Genomic DNA, 12032 nt, shown 5'->3' with positions numbered 1-12032 from the left:
CTTTTACATAAGAACATAATCTCAGTACCTCTTCCTCTACTGATCACTTGTCTCAAGGTTTAGGACCTTCTAGCCTTCCGAAAAATTTAATTTGGTGACGGGTAAGTAAAGAACGTAAAACATAAAACGCATCCATTGTGTACAGGATCAAAACAACATGACAGTGACGATTTCATTGTTTTACAGTTGGTCCGCGACTTTGCAGTAACTTGTCCCTCCACGGCCCCCGTTACAAAACTCGGAGACGTGGGTGGCGGTGATCAGCCATATTGTCTCTAAAACAGCAGAAATTACCTTCTGGCTGAGACACACCGGCGACTGAGGGAGTCGAGAACCACTGGCCTGAGAAAACTCAGCTCATTGGGAAGTATATTGTTCCTCGAATTGATCAAGGGGGTAAGCATCTACACATAATATATTTCCGTATTTTCTCTGGTATTGACAATGCTGACTTCTTTTATTTGTGGAAACTGGGGAGAACAAACATTAACCGTGGTTAGCCAACCCGGTCTCACGGCAGTTCATGAAATAGTCACGAAATGTAATCTATAGATTCGTGCCTACGGACACGAATTTTCCATTTTCAGATTTATGTATTTAAATTGGAAATAACTTTCGTGTCCTTGCCACGTATTTTTTCTGTCTTTCGGGACTCCGCAGCGCGGAAACTGTTTTGTTTTTTTCATATTTGTTTGTTGTTTCTTTGTCACGCATTTTAATATATGTTTACATTTGTAGATTCTATTGCTGTTCTCTAAATTATGTTTCTTTAATTTATATCAGTTTTGTTTTGGGCACAACAATACCAATAATCCTCAGCCGTTTTGCTATGGAGAAGAAGCACGTCCGCTTCGATGATTTAATATTTAATACTATGCCACCAAACTCTTGAAAATATAAATTTCCATTAGCCATTTCCCATCTTATAGTCACGGGATATCAAACGCCATTTGTTAGCAGAAACGGTAGTTTTTGGACTGCGGCTGTAACCCATCGACGGCAGACAACCCAAAGCAATACGAAACGCAGCATGTCTACCCACAACACAGTGGCCGTCCCGAACCCCGACCTACCTGCTTTTACACAAATTTGTAGCAAATCCAGTAACATGGCCGCATAAACGGCATTTTTTCCTGAGATGAGAGGTGATTTAGAGCAGTTGGTGACAGGCCTATGCAGTCTCATCTCCCCCCCCCCAATTTCATTGAAAATAAAAAGTAATAAAATATGTGATGACAATTATACTTGCATTATGTATCTATGCATCTGATGCCACCAAGTATCACTACAGACTGTCCAGGAGCTAACCAATGCCCTGACCCAGATCTGGGAGGACATCTCCTGGGACACCATCCCAGCATACCCAGACATTGTAGGGAGTCACATTATGAGTTGCTGTGATGAAGTTGGATCAGCCTACAATTTCAGTTTTGTTTTGTTTTTTTGTTTTTTTTTTTTTTACTTTTGTGTGATTTTGAATCCAGCCCTCAATGGGTTGACAGTTTAGATCTGGGTCAGACAGACACATAATGCCTGCTGGAGCTCTCCTGGTATCTCCTCCATGCTCTTGAGACTGTGCTGGGAGACACAGCACACCGTCTTGCAACTGCACATGGATATGCCACCCTGAAGGAGTTGGACTACCTGTGCAACCTGATTGAGCTGCAGGTACCATCTATAGATAGAGAAATAAGAAATAAATAAGAAATTCTGATCTGATTTAGATTTTTTTTTGTTTACTGCACTTCACATGAGGTTAATTGATGAATAAAAATTAATCATAGGGTTATTTTTGACACCATCCTCACTATTAGTGCCTAAAACTGCCTAAAACATTTGCACAGTATTGTCAGTATATAGAAATGCTAGCAGGATTTTAGGCTCCAGTAGGCTACAGTGAGTAGCCCTCTCTTTCCATAAGTATAATTGTTATCACATGGAAATGCAAAGGCCTCTCGCCAACTGCTCTACATCACCTCTCATCTCAGGAAAAAATAATTCATTTATTCAGCTCAAATGTAGCTAGTTTGCAAGGTTGCTGGGTTTGTGTGACAAAACCAGTCCAATGGCCAATCGGAACCAACCTGAAACCAGCCCACTGGCCAATCAAAACTAGCCTAATACCACAACTCCAAATAGATTGGTTCAGGGATGACATATTTTTGTAGGCCAACCCAGAAGTTAGCATCATCCTGGTTCCCTTGGCAGAAAGCCCATGGGGTTATCTTACTGGGTTTTAAATTATTGCACAAAATAAGTCACAGCACCAACAAAAGTTTGCAATACTTGCACATTTTGTTGAGCAAGATAATCTTCACAAATGAACACCACAGTTGTGATTTTTGAAGCCCTAGTACAATCACCATAAGTAAAAAGCTAATGTTAGGCTGTAAACAAAGTATATCACAGTTGCATGATGTCAGCGTCACCACCACTAAGCTCCCAACTTGTAATTTAATTTAGTGCTGAACTCTTCTACAAAAGCCTTTCATCTTAGAAAAGTAGTAATAGTTTGCAAGAGTGCAAGTATAAACACAGCATGATTGTAAAGGTGGACTTGATAATAGATTGCTTTTCATATGCGGTTTTGTGATGACAGCAACTTTTGTAGTCTCATCTAACTACTTGTTAGCAGCTGCCTTTTTTTAAGACACCATGAAAGCTTAAAAATGGCAAGTGGCATATTTTCTGACATATTTAAAGTTGTAGAATAAATTGTATCTAAATTGAATAAAATGTCTTGAGTTTGTGTTAACCATACCCCTTATGTCAGGCAGTTAACCAGTAACCCATTCAAAAAATGAGGGTCAGGAGAACTGGTAGTGCTAAAATGCAAACTAACTTCTGCATTTTTTCTACGATCCTGCACCACTATAGAGCTAATCTGATTTTTGATTTTTGGTTAAATGCCATGAATAAGGTCTGTGGAGTTATAATGCTGCACATGAAAACTGATCTACTCACCAGTCTGCCTTCATGGCCTCATTGTGTTTATACTCACGCTCTTGCAAACTATTACTAACTTTCTAAGGGGAAAGCCTTTTGTAGAAGAGGTAAACGTGCGCAATTAAATTACAGGTTGAAAGCATAGTGGTGATGTTGACACCATGCAACTATAGTGTAGTTTGCTCATAGATATATAACATTAGCTCTTTATTTCTGGTGATTTAATATTTAGGCTTCAAAAATCATAAAAATGGTGTTCATTTGTGAGGTTTATTTTGCTGAACAAAGTGTAACATAAACTTTTGTTGGTCACGAGTTTGTGACTGAGAGATAGTGACAGTGGTGCAGGGATGACATGACATGAATGTGCATTGCTGAACAGCAATGCCAGAAGTGAGAGCAAACGATCCAAGCTTAGCAAAGTCATTGTCATCTGCAGCATCCTTATGATTTTTCACTTCAGTGCAGGACTGTTTGATTTTGTGGTTTAATGTGTTCTTTCACTTGAAAGACACTCTCCACTGTTGATCAAGCTTTCCAATACCGTCTATGTACAGTTGCAGAAATAACAGAGGTGCTAGCAGGGTTTTTCTCTAAGCACTGAGCACTGTACATGGACTCAAGGTAGACTTGGGTGGCAGACATACACTGCAGGCCAAAATTTTGGAAGCAAGATCAAATTTGTACAAAAAAGGATAATACTTTCATTGGTATACTTTGTAACAAAATAAACATGATTATTATATAAAGAGTCACTTATCAGAATACATTTTTATTGCAATTATCAGGTATTTGGGTTTTTCTTGCTTAGACTTGGCTTTTTTCAGAGTAACCTCCTCTGGCTTTAACAACAGCATGACATGTACGAGGCATTCGTTCCACAAGGTTTTTTTTACGGTATGTGCCAGGAATTGCATTCCAAGCTTTCTTAAGTTCATCAATGAAAGACTGCTGATTCGTGGGGTGCACTTTTCTGACCGATCGATCCAATTTGTCCCACACAAGCTCAACTGGAGACAGGTCTGGACACTGAGGGGGCCAATCCATCTTTCGAAGAACACCTTCCTCATCTTTTCTGTCTAGGTAACTCCGACAGAGCTTGGAAGAATGTTTATGGTCATTATCTTGCTGCAAAACAAACTTTTGACCCACAAGTCTTAGTCCAGATGGAACTGCGTGATGCTGGAGGATGGTGTGGTACCGTTCCTTCTTCATGATACCCTTTACTTCAAACAAATCTCCTACTCTATCACCTGCAAAACATCCCCATACCATGACATACCACATCCATGCTTTATTGTGGGTGTTACACATGGTGCTTTAAGACGTTCACCAGTTTGTCTGTGGACATAGACTCTGTGATTTGAACCAAATAGTTCAAACTTGCTTTCGTCGGTCTTGTTTCCAGTCATCATAGGTCCAATATTTGTGTGCGTTTGCCCACTCATATCTCTTGTTCTGTGAACAAAGTAGTGGGTTTTTTGCAGATACACAACCCTTTAGACCAGCCTTTCTCAAACGTCTTTTCACAGTTGTCAGAGATATGGGTTTTGACCTTGTCATGTTGATTTCCTCCCTTATTTGCGGTGCTGATTGCCGATCTCTCTTACTGGTGACAATGATATGTATCCTCTGCTTTTGTAGTAACCCTCTTCCTTCCAGACCTTTTTCTATCATCATAACTTTCAATTTCTCCTGGTCTCTTCAGAGTGTAGTGAACTTTGTTGGACAGCATTAGGCGTTTTGCAATTTCTCTTTCAGTGTATCCTTCTTTCCTCAATGTACAAATCTGTACTCTTGTTTCTTTACTCAGCTGTTTCTTTCTAGCCATTTCTGTGGTAGATTGTCAGAGATATGAACACAGTTGAGATTTATTGGGATTTTTGTATGCAAACTCTCAAAAGCCAAGGAGCTAAAGTGAATAATGCAAACTGATTTGTTTTTTTACTTTTGCACTGAAGTTGTGCCTCTTGCAAATCTTCTCAACCCCAAAACTAAAACTGTCTTTTCTTTTGTTAACATTTATCAGCAATGGTCTGGTAACATCAATAGCTAAAGGTAAATTGAGGAAAATGGTGCATATCAGTGAAAGCAAAGTCTGATCAGAACTCATACTGGTTTTTAAGAAAGGCATTGTGAACAGAAACTTGAAGTTGCTTCCAAACGTTTGGCCTGTATTGTAACTTCATTTGTGTCACAAATTCAAGCAGGTATTCTTTGCAACATTCTTTTAAGTTCTCTGTTGCTGATGTGAGGAGATGTGTATTCTCTAACTCTATCTGGAACTGAGTTCCATAGTTAACTTTGGCGGGACACCTGGAGTTCTCCACAACCACTGTCACTGTGCTGCTTTTTATGACTCATGCAGGCTCAGGTAGAACTTGATGAGTTTGTGGAAAAACCTGATTTGTGTTCTCCTGCTGAAACATTTTGTTCACTTGGTTTACCTCTTGAACAATGGGCTGAGCATCTGTGTGTATCTGAAACAAAATGTCTGCACTTCACTTTCCTTGTCTTTTGCCACCTGGAAGTGCAGTTTGGTCTTTTCATATTGGCTGATGACTGCTGACAGCTAGCCACCTTGTGTCTGAAGGTTGTAGGATTTTTAATGGAGCTTCTTTGTCTGTTTCATATAGTTGCTTGTAGTTTTGTTGACAGAGAATACTGCATGAAAACCATGTTATTCCACATTTATGACTGACGCATGCATAGTATTTGAGGATCACAGCTGAAAGGAGTGTACTTATTTATGGAGTTTAGTATCAAGCGTTATACATCGTATTCAGTGGAGCCTTTTTTTCTGGTGCTCTGTAAAGTCATCATCATTTATTACCTCTGTGTGAGGATACCATATTTGACATAAAAAAAAACATCCAGTGAAAACTTGTTTTGTTGAATAACTCCATAGTCATCCAATGAATCATTACTTGTCCATGTCTGACAGCGGGAAGTACACTTTATCACTACAGACCTGGTAATAAACCCACAATATACTTCACATCAGCAGCTAAGAGCAAATGTGCAATTAGTCAACAATTATATAACAACAATAATAAAATATGTTATGATGACTCTAGCAAATGTTGAGGTCATTCTGTATGTGCTTGTCTGTCTTCATGTCAAAGTAATTTAAAATTTATATTAGTCCTCATAAAAGAAATTATGAAAATGCAACTATGAACTGAATGAAATGAAAAGAACAAAACAAAACCAGTTTTATGTCTTTAGCTTAGATGATAAGACTGCCCAATTTGCCCCACTACCCTCTGCAAGCCTCACTGTGTCATCTGGCCCACCTTCCACTCCAACAACAGCATCATCTGTGTATGTGTGTCTGCCTGTCAAGCAGGCACAAAAATAAACACTAATCTTGTCTAATCTGTAGGTCTGAAGGAGGAACAACGTTACTGCAGAGCAGTAAACTATAACTATTTACAAATTTATAGTTATTTGCACACCACTGTTTGTGATTATGGTTCTACAGCATGCTGCACTACTCCAGGGCCCTTCTTGTCATGCCAGTCTGCAAAGTAGTTTCTGTGTGCCACTAGGCATAACACAACATCATGGTGACTATATTTCCAGTTGGCACATTTGCCACAATTTGCAGAGCGCCTGTGTCCTTTTGTGGCCATACTAGATGGCCTTCCCCGGTCCTATGGTGGTACCGAATGACCAAGAACCTGTCTCTCGTCATTGCAGTGCGGGGAAAGGAAACAATAAAAACAGAATGTTGCCTCCAGTAATCCACTAGTCTTGGAAGAGGCAAAATAATAATAATAAAAATAATATGTGTAATTCTCTTTTCTTTCAGTTCATAATAACATTTTTAGCTTTACTTATATCAGCATTTACATCTATTTTCGGTTGAGTATTTTTACATAGCTCTATAAAGACAAAAACACATTCCGCAACATTTGCTAGCTCTACCCATGCTAGTTCATTACAATCAAACAACTTTTTATCTCTTTTGCTCGCACATTGAACCTATCATTACTTTCACATTACCAGATAGAGACACCGATAAACACAGACTGACAGACCTCAACATCTGTATCTGCTCTACTCATGCTAGTTCATTACAGCCAGACAACTTTCCCTCCCTATTTTGAGCGTGCCTGCAAGTAGTAGTAAGCAATAATAATTTTCCCTAATAAAATCACTGTCATGTCTAGTGTCTTCGTCTTCATCAAATAGAATGTCTAAAACCTGCTTTACATTAAATTTCTTGATGGTACAGCTTCTTCTTGCCAGTTACTCCTGCAACTGCTGGCCAGTGATCTTGAAAAGCCAGACATAGCTTAATGTCATCCCCTGAATGTGCGCTGAATGTTTAAATTCAGCTCAGTGTGAGAGTTTTGTTGTCATTTGCGGTCACTTTTCTCCTACTTTGAAACTGGTAACTGGCCAGCCTTTGTGGTTTGCTAATCATATTAGTTCAAATTGCAATTTTTGTAAAAATTCAATAAATCGTTCAGCCATATTTGCTAACCTAGCAACATAATAAGGCTTCAGGAAGCATTTTAAAACAGACCAGAATTATTATAATTTCAAGAGTTTTTCAATTAAGTGCTGTTCTTGACCTTTGTCTGAGATGTTTAAGTGTTGCTCTGATGGTTGGCCAGCAGTAGTGTGACAAAGAATAGATTTGGCTGTTTGAATGAGTTATTATAAAACTCATCCGTTCCTACTCCAGTAAGACTGTCAGTGCTGAGGTTTAAAACTGAGTGTAAAATGAAAATTCAGTTGGAGATGGGATATTTTTTTCCTTTATTTCATATCATGATAATTTATGGATGGAGACACTGCATACAGTCATGAAGGTACTGCAACACTACCCGTGTAAATCATAAGTTTCATCATAATTAGAGATAGACCGATATGTTTTTGTTTTTTTTTCTTTTCAGGGCCGATTATTAGTAGTCAAGGAGGCTGATAGCCGATATTCATTTGCAGTATACGTGAAAATATTGGCGTCAAAATTTTGAATAATATAAACTCCAACACTTAACTTTGTTTAAATGCCTTTAAGCATGTGTTTATTAAACAGCTTTTCAGAGGTGCAACATGTTAAAGGTTTTTTTTTTTTTATCTTAGACAATAGACATCTTTGTTTTAAAATTCTAACAAAAAGTGCAGGAAGCTCCCAGGCTCAGCAGCATGTCTTAAAAAGTTAAATGAAAACTTAAACAAATAAATAGCTCCCTAAAGTTTTCTACAGTAAATGAAGTTTAAAAAATTCCAATATAACTGAAATGTTATTTTATCTTTCACTTATCTTTGTTTTGAGTTCAAACTTTTTCTCCTTTCCGCAGTGTGTGTGAGCACTGTGCATGCACAGCTTTCACTGTTGATTGACTGTTACCTGTGCCGTGGTTCTGCGTGTAACCAATCAGATGGTGCTGTGGGTGGGACAATGCTGGAGACAGAATAGTGACTGCAGACAGAGTGGCACGGCTGCATCAGAGCCAAAATAACCCAGTTTTAAATTGATCTCTTATCGCCCATCGGATTTTTAAAAAAGGCTGATGCCGATATGCGTCAAAATGCAGAATATCGGTGCCAATAATCGGCCTGCCTGACAATCGGTCTATCCCTAATCACAATACAATATTATCAGTTCAGTAGACAACAATTCTGTGTTAAATCACAAAGTCTGCTATGATACGATTTTGATTCAATTCAGGAGCCAGCAATTGATATGAGACAACATCATATGCTGATTTAACACATATCAAATCAAACTTTAACATACCTAAAACGTAACTAAAATATAATTTGATATTTTTATTCCTGAGCTCAACCACACATTTAAATGAAAAACAATCTACTGGATTTCCTGTGCCACATTCTGGCATATTGAGCTTTAAATTTTTTGCATTCTTTAAAAGAAAACTGAAAGAACATAAAAATCATGGCATGGCTTACACACAGCATGTGACTAGTCAGTAGACCCATCCTTTCTCCATAATCCAAAACGTTTCCAGACGGCTGATTTATTCACCAGAGGAGAGACAATCTCCACTTATTTTATTTCTAGCTGCTTGCCAGGTGTTGCCATTTTAGACACAGTGAAGCCTGTCTGTCATGTCAGGTGCCTGTAATTGGCTGGGAGCCAGGCATGGAGACAGTCTTTGGGTCTTTCCATAGAAAAAGGGGCTGAAAGTGAGTTCATGTAGGTAGTTTGGGTTTTTTGTTATTTTTGTCAGCATTGGCTTTGGCCCACAGTCGCCTGTGTTATTGCCCTTAATAAAAGTTGATGAAAGAAATGATGAAACCAGCTGACGTCTCCGCACTTGTTTGGTGAGGGACGTTACAATATGTATGATGACTGATCAGTGTCATTTTGGATTGATGCTTTTGTATAGTTGATCACTGAATTGATGTCAATGTATTGTTACACTCCTATGCAACACTGTGATGTAACAATATGAATCAGGAATTCAGTCTCTCTAATCTTTACTTTTATCTCCCAAGTAGCTATTCTACCGTGCCCCTGGCGGCTGCTCACCCGGCTTCCCACAAACCCCCCTCCCCCCTCCCCCAAACCCCTTGCCCTGTTGGGATCAACTGCCTCTGTTCCCTACCATCCCTCCTCTTCCTCTCTCCCACCCATCCTCCCTGCACCCCAGCTGTCCTCTACTGCAATAAGATCTTCCCACCATCTTTGCCAAGCTGTCAGACATGTCAGGACCTGTGCCAAGCCGGGCCCGAGTGTACACAGAGGTCAACACTCATCGGCCCAGGGAGTACTGGGACTATGAGTCCCATGTGGTTGAATGGGGGTAAATACTTTGTTGACCCTCACACAACACTTTCCACATGCTGGTTGGCAATTTTTCAGCCCAGCTGATCTTTGGTTGTAATTTTTCCTCCACAGAAACCAGGATGATTTTCAATTGGTGCGGAAGCTAGGGCGTGGCAAGTACAGTGAAGTCTTTGAGGCAATCAACATCACCAATAATGAGAAAGTAGTGGTGAAGATACTGAAGGTAAATCTATTCATAGACAGCGGTCTAGATTGAGTCATCAGCTCTGATTGAATGATCAGACTTAATCCTCAATGCCATCTGAGAAACTTTCTCATTCTTTTGCTTTTAGCCTGTGAAGAAAAAGAAAATCAAGCGTGAGATTAAGATTTTGGAGAACCTACGTGGAGGTCCTAACATAATCTCCCTTGTTGATATTGTAAAAGACCCTGTAGTAAGTATATTGATTTGCAAAAACACTTGACTCTTTGGTCATGGTCATAGCAAATGTCATGAACACGCTTGCTAGTCTAGCAACGTAATACAGCTACAAATTACCCAGCAATCACAGCAATTTGACCTGGGGTGGAAGCCAACTGATAAATCTGAGAGTTCTAAGCTTGATGGAATATAACTCAAACGAAACCAATAGGGCTGTAGCAGCTTTGCAAATTTTTGTGTTTTGTCAAACTGTTCAGCGAAAAAAATAGATGTCCATACACTACCAATTATAGTCTACCAGTATTTGAAACATGTGACATCTCATTATCCAAAGAATCCAAAGAATGTGGCTGTTTTGGTAGCATTTGAAAGAGGACTTGTGGAGACATAGATGATAACTGACTATGCATGTTTTGCAAACAGAGTGACAGATGTGAATTTACCATGGGGTGCAGAGTCAAGCTTTTGTCACACATCAGTTGATGTATTGAAAAGATATTAGCTCTGCAGGATGTGCAGGTGATTTTTTTTTCTTGGCGGGGAGGGATTTTTGAATTTTGACTTGGACTGTGAAATGTCTAGAAGATTCAGATTAATTAGAGATCAACATGAGGAAAGAATTTTTCCTCTAGGTCACACTGTTCTTGGGTTATAAGCCAAAACAAACATGATTTTGCATCAATGTCTATGGGTGCAATACCAGTAACAGTAATTTTGACACTGAAGCGGTTGGAAAATGTATATTTATACACATGATGGACCACACCTTATAAATAACAAAAAGTCTGGTTTCTGTATCTGTGCATTTCCACCGCATGTCAGGAGTGAAAACTAGGCGATACTAGTGTACTAGGCATTAGAGCCAAGGTAAATTAAGAAAAAACACCAGCAGTGCAGTTTTGACACACTAGGAAACAACAACACAGAGGTGATAAAATGAAAAGGAGACACTTGTCTCCACATTAGACAGTCTATGGAGTGTTTGATGTTACAATTTGTTGATTAGCCAGTGGGGGTGTAAATCACAAGTTTCATCATGATACAATATTATATTGATTCAATGGACAATGATTTGATGTTTGTCAATATCACAAAGTCTGCTACAATATGATTTCGATTCGATTTGATTCAGGAGCCAGTGATCGATAGAAGACGATATCATCTGCTGATTTAACACAATTACTTCCATTCATATCAAATCACAAACAGCAACTAAAATATAATTTGACGTTTTTATTCCTAAGCTTAAACCAGACATTTAAATGAAAACAGTCTTCTCTTTTAATAAAATTATTATACATTAAATTCCTATTTGTTTACATTACAACACAATATTGTGTAAACCCAAGTATTTTATCTCTTAGTGATACAGAATGCAACTTCTCATTAGATCCGTCCTTTCTCCAAAATCCAGACTGTTGATTTTTTTTTTTTCTTTTTCACCAGAGGTGAGACAGTATCTTCACTGACTTTTTTCCTAATTGTTTGCTGAGGCGTCACTCACACTTTCTTTAGTGGTGTGTGCGATTCTTACCATTATATTGTGACAGACTAATATACCCTGTTCCTGTACTCATACTCGTACTCGTAAAAGTGTTCCGATACCACTTTACGGCAGCGTGACGTTCACTTGGGCGGCCAGGTGCTAAGTGAGAGCACGGAGAAGCAATGTCGGCGGTGTGGAGGCATGTCAAAGTGGATGATGGTGACAAAAGTAAAGCGGACTGCAAATTATGCTCTGCAAAGCTGTCAAGAGGAGGGACGAAAGCGAGAACTTTCAACACAAGCAATCTGATAAAACATCTAAAAAACCAACACGACGCCGAGTTTAATGAGCAGCAGCAACCAACTTTGCAGCAAACTCTGGAGAAGAGGGAGAAGAGAGTTAAGAGACAA

At 39.0% G+C, this 12032-nt stretch overlaps 1 protein-coding gene across 5 annotated transcripts in view; it reads left to right on the top strand.

Annotated features, from left to right (window-relative positions):
* Window positions 1–246: 246 nt before the first annotated feature.
* Window positions 247–12032, top strand: part of LOC108886571 (casein kinase II subunit alpha) — a 33459-nt gene continuing 21673 nt past the window's right edge. For 2 of the 5 annotated variants that reach the window (XM_018681511.2, XM_018681507.2), the window contains exons 1-4: window positions 247–396; window positions 9427–9731; window positions 9827–9938; window positions 10048–10149. In XM_018681511.2, coding sequence (XP_018537027.1) covers window positions 9631–9731; window positions 9827–9938; window positions 10048–10149 — 315 coding nt within the window. In that variant the 5' untranslated portion in view covers window positions 247–396; window positions 9427–9630. Of the gene's footprint in view, window positions 397–9423; window positions 9732–9826; window positions 9939–10047; window positions 10150–12032 lie in introns of all 5 variants that reach the window. The other 3 variants (XM_018681508.2, XM_018681512.2, XM_051074198.1) reach the window with 3 other exon arrangements.

The sequence above is a fragment of the Lates calcarifer genome, linkage group LG12 (genome assembly GCF_001640805.2).
Source record: "Lates calcarifer isolate ASB-BC8 linkage group LG12, TLL_Latcal_v3, whole genome shotgun sequence".
In the NCBI taxonomy this organism is placed as follows: domain Eukaryota; kingdom Metazoa; phylum Chordata; class Actinopteri; family Centropomidae; genus Lates; species Lates calcarifer.
The sequence above is the reverse complement of the archived record's forward strand: the minus strand, read 5'-3'. Positions and strand labels throughout refer to the sequence as shown.